We start from the raw sequence: 4,516 nt of genomic DNA on the forward strand, positions 1-4,516 counted from the left end.
CCACCGTTCAGAACCAAGTCCTTAATATCTACAGAAAATCTTTTGGTATTTCTCCAGTAGGTTTCCTCAATGAGAAACTCCACCTTCAGTAAATACTACAGTCAACAAAAACACTACAGTAAATACTACATTAAAGTCTACAAAAGCACTACAGTGAATACTATAGTATTTTTTCACGTGGGTCTCTCTCTCCCAGATTCAAATTCTCTTCTGCAGTGGCATCGGAATGCTAAGTAGAATTTTTCAGAAGCAGTAACCAATTCAACAGACATTAACGTATCGGCCTATGTATTTGATGTGTTTTTGTATCTGCCTGTCTGTTTTCTATGGTCATTCATTTCTCTCTCTCTCTCTCTGTTTCTCTCTCTCTCTCTCTGTGTCTCTCTCTCTCTCTCTCTGCAGTGCTCTCCTTCCTTTGTTTGCTTGTTCCTGATCTCAGTGCTTAGTTCCCACCCAACAACAGCTGCTGTGCTCTGATAGGCTGAAGCGGGTATGAGGCGGGGCCGACCTGTTTTTATATTTTTCTTGCTCTGAGCTCAGTACAGACCCCAGTTCAGTATCGGCGACAGACAGAGTCAGGAACAACCTACACTCGCTCTCACACACAACCTACAGCCCCAGACCTGTCGAAAATAACGATTTACTAGCACTACGTACACAGGGAGATTCCCTTAACCCAAACCTGGNCTCGCTCTCACACACAACCTACAGCCCCAGACCTGTCGAAAATAACGATTTACTAGCACTACGTACACAGGGAGATTCCCTTAACCCAAACCTGGACTATACTACTCTGCTTTCGGACCAGGATAGCACGGGGAACTAAACGTTTTTTCTCTTCTCCTTCCTGCTGCACCCTTTCTTTTTCCTGCTGTGGTCTCTGCTGTCCTAGCAGGYGTCCACTARCGCCCYCCAGYGAAAMAGAGCGGTACAGCCAGARSATAGGSAGCCCRRGCAGCCTCATCGTGGGCCCCTCCAGTTTAGCTGTCCGATGCGGAGTGAGGATGAGTCCTGCTCTAGAAGCCCTTATGCAGGCAGACGGGACGCTCCCCTATCCCGGGAAAGGGGTGATGCTTGAGCCCTTTGTGCACCAGGTGGGGGGCCACTCTTGCGTGCTGCGTTTCGGCGACCAGACCATCTGCAAGCCCCTCATCCCCCGAGAACACCAGTTCTACAAGAGCCTGCCCCCTGAAATGAGGAAGTTCACCCCCCAGTACAGAGGTAAGCTTATTCCCTGATCCAACCTTAACCTACAATATAACGCTACTATCATCTGAATAACATCCATTATGCTGTGTGCGCCACTGCTACTGCCCCGTATTTCTCTCCCCATCTCCCATCTTCTCTTTCTCTACCTCCACCTCTTCATATCTCTCTTCGTCTCTCTCCACTGATATGGTCAGCTGGAGTGTTTTGTAACATTAGCTGCATTTAGGATTACAGAAGGTCACTGGAGATGGCAGTACCACAGCAGCACAAAGGGATTCGTTTCATGGTGGGGCTTAAGTGGGGGGCTGGGGACAGACAGTATGTGACTGCATGATACATCAGGGCTCTGCAGTGTCAGGTTATGTAATGGTGGTGGGGGTGTGTATGACAGGATCTTAATCTCCTGATGGACAGGTGTGACCCAGGCATTCTGCATTAGACAGAGACAACCCTCCCTCACAAACACGCAAAGGTGTCCTTGGTTGGGTGTCAGTCACACAAACAGGATTTAATGTGTTTTATATTATATTCTGTTCCATTGGATTCTATCACCTTTGAAATATCACAGAGGACCAACAGTATCACTATCTTGTCTGCTCAGACCATAGTCGGCCCCAGGCCCTCTCCTGAGAGTAGGGATAAAAGCCCAGTAGCCCTGCGCCTGCCCGCATCTCCGAAGAGGGCTAAAGTTTCTGGAGGAAGGATCCAGTTCCCAGCATACTCAATAATAATGGGGCTGATCATCAGAGACGGAATGCTGAGTGGGAGAGATAGCGGTGTCTGACTGGACATCAGCCTGTCATGGATAGTTAAAAAAAGGTTCAATAAAGAAATGTATGGTTAACGAATACACACACAAACACTCTCACACACCTTGGGTGGAATATCTCACTCTGTGTTGTTTTTCGTTGACCATGATGCTACATACCGGTGCCTCCTGACACTTGCACTCACTGATCGGCCTACACACGCACATCTCACACACACTTTCTATTACGTCACTCCTACCCTGGTTATGTGACTGAGTTGAGGCACTAGCGTGGTATCTGACTCCGCAGCAATGCGTCGTGGAACTATAAAAAACCCCAGTGTTATTTGGATGGGAGATGAAGCTGTAGAAAGAAGAGCACAGACGTCTGGTGACACTGAGAATATTCCATAACAAACACACTCACTTCTGCTCAAAACACTTTTACACACACTCTCACACTCTTACAAACGTATGTTGGCCCATATACAGTCACGTTCACACACTCGCATACTCAAAAAGCACATGAGTCGCAGGCACTTAAACACTCATCGTCACATGCCCCGCTGACAGTGCAGCTCTGACAGTTGAAACAGGCCTGGCCAGTAGAGAGTTAACTGCTGCAGGGTAGTGACATCACTGTGCATGACACACTCAAGGCGGGAGCTGCAGAGGAGAGATAAGCCCTGGGTCCCATTGTCCTCCATGTCACTGGCCAACACACCCGTTATCACCTCATACACATAGGCCCTAATGAAGGATCTGTCTTGATGGTGCAGAGAACCTTTTCTCCAGTGTCAACCAGGGATGTTTTTGTTTGTATTTCAGAAAGGCTGGGATTTGCTTTTGTTTTCAGTCTTATTATCATGTTTATATTCAATGGGATGCTGAATATCCATCCTCCTCCCTATCTCTCTCCATCTCCCAATCCCTCCCTCTCTCTAATTTATCTGTCAGCCCCTGCAGCTGTGATGTATGCTCTTCCTGTCTTAACACCCACTGCCACCTTCCCCCAGCCTGCAGAGAGGGTTGCAATACACAGGCCCTTCTATAGGGGTTTATTAGGTAGAGTAGGGTAGGGGTGTGTGCATGTTTGGGAACGCATCATAAATGATCCCAGGAATAAGTAACAGTGTGTACAGTTTTCTATGAAAGTGTTCCGGAGACCCACCACCCTCCTCCCCACCACTCCATCCATCCCTTCCCTTTTTAATTTGTTCGTGTGTTTGGATTATTGCCTTGAAATGCTGTATAAAAAGGCAAGTCAGACCTGAATGGACTCTTAAAACAGAGAGGCGGTGCACGCAAAATGCCTGACTTGATGGAACTGTTGTATCTTTATGAAATATAATTCAGGTCGTGGTTGTTTTTGAGTTTATACAGTGCATCTTTGCTGTCATTTCTTTTGGGTTGCCTTGAAACATTGTAACACTATGTGTATCAGTTAATGTGTGGTTCTGGGTGGGTTTGGTAGTTTCTCAATAAAGGTTGGACTGAGTGTCATACATTCGAGCCTCCTGTGGTGTTTGTGTATCTCTTTGCTTCTTGGGTTCATTCTCACGTACACATTTAAAGTACTTGGAAACACATACATTGTTGTTGATGCTGCCTCCTTGCCCCCCTACCCGCTCTCTCTCTGCTGCCTCCTTGCCCCCTACCCGCTCTCTCTCTGCTGCCTCCTTGCCCCCCTACCCGCTGCTGCCTCCTCACCCCATACCGCTCTCCTCTCTGCTGCCTCCTTGACCCATACCCGCTCTCCTCTCTGCTCCTCCTTGCCCCATACCCGCTCTCTCTCTCTGTGCCTCCTTGCCCCCCTACCCGCTCTTTCTCTGCTGCTACTTGACCCCATACCCGCTCTCTCCTCTGCTGCCTCCTCGACCATACCCGCTCTCTCTCTCTGCTGCCTCCTTGACCCCATACCCCTCTCTCTCTCTGCTGCCTCCTTGCCCCCTACCCGCTCTCTCTCTGCTGCCTCCTTGACCCCATACCCCTCTCTCTCTCTGCTGCCTCCTGACCCATACCCGCTCTCTCTCTCTGCTGCCTCCTTACCCCATACCCGCTCTCCTCTCTGCTGCCTCCTTGCCCCATACCCGCTCTCTCTCTCTGCTGCCTCCTTCCTAACTCTGCCTACACGCCCATACCCCTCCTTCTCTGCTGCCTCCTCGACCCCATACCCGCTCTCTCTCTCTGCTGCCTCCTTGCCCCATACCCCTCTCCTCTCTGCTGCCTCCTTGCCCCCCTACCCGCTCTTTCTCTGCTGCCTACTTGACCATACCCGCTCTCTCTCTCTGCTGCCTCCTTGACCCTACCGCTCTCTCTCTCTGCTGCCTCCTTGACCACATACCCGCTCTCTCTCTCTGCTGCCTCCTTGACCCCCATACCCGCTCTCTCTCTCTGCTGCCTCCTTGCCCCCTACCCGCTCTCTCTCCGCTGCCTCCTTGACCCCATCCCCTCTCTCTTCTCTGCTGCCTCCTTTACCCATACCCGCCTCTCTCTCTCTGCTGCCTTCCTTTCCCCCCTACCCGCTCTCTCTCTGCTGCCACTTGACCCATTACCCTC

The 4,516-nt window shown here is 50.1% G+C and overlaps 1 protein-coding gene and 1 long non-coding RNA gene across 2 annotated transcripts in view; one reads left to right on the top strand and one right to left on the bottom strand.

The window, feature by feature from the left end:
* The first annotated feature begins 534 nt into the window (after positions 1-534).
* The window catches only part of LOC111966516 (inositol hexakisphosphate kinase 2), a 7,304-nt gene continuing 3,322 nt past the window's right edge, over positions 535-4,516 (top strand). Inside the window, exon 1 of the mRNA XM_023991238.2 lies at positions 535-1,221. Coding sequence (XP_023847006.1) covers positions 1,005-1,221 — 217 coding nt within the window. The 5' untranslated portion in view covers positions 535-1,004. The remainder of the gene's footprint in view (positions 1,222-4,516) is intronic.
* LOC139028048 (uncharacterized) overlaps positions 4,182-4,516 on the bottom strand; it is a 1,016-nt gene continuing 681 nt past the window's right edge. The window contains exons 2-3 of the long non-coding RNA XR_011480216.1: positions 4,267-4,358; positions 4,182-4,235 (exon numbers count right to left, since the gene is read on the bottom strand). This is a non-coding gene — a long non-coding RNA (uncharacterized lncRNA). The remainder of the gene's footprint in view (positions 4,236-4,266; positions 4,359-4,516) is intronic.

The sequence above is a fragment of the Salvelinus sp. IW2-2015 genome, linkage group LG1 (assembly GCF_002910315.2).
Source record: "Salvelinus sp. IW2-2015 linkage group LG1, ASM291031v2, whole genome shotgun sequence".
Classification (NCBI taxonomy): domain Eukaryota; kingdom Metazoa; phylum Chordata; class Actinopteri; order Salmoniformes; family Salmonidae; genus Salvelinus; species Salvelinus sp. IW2-2015.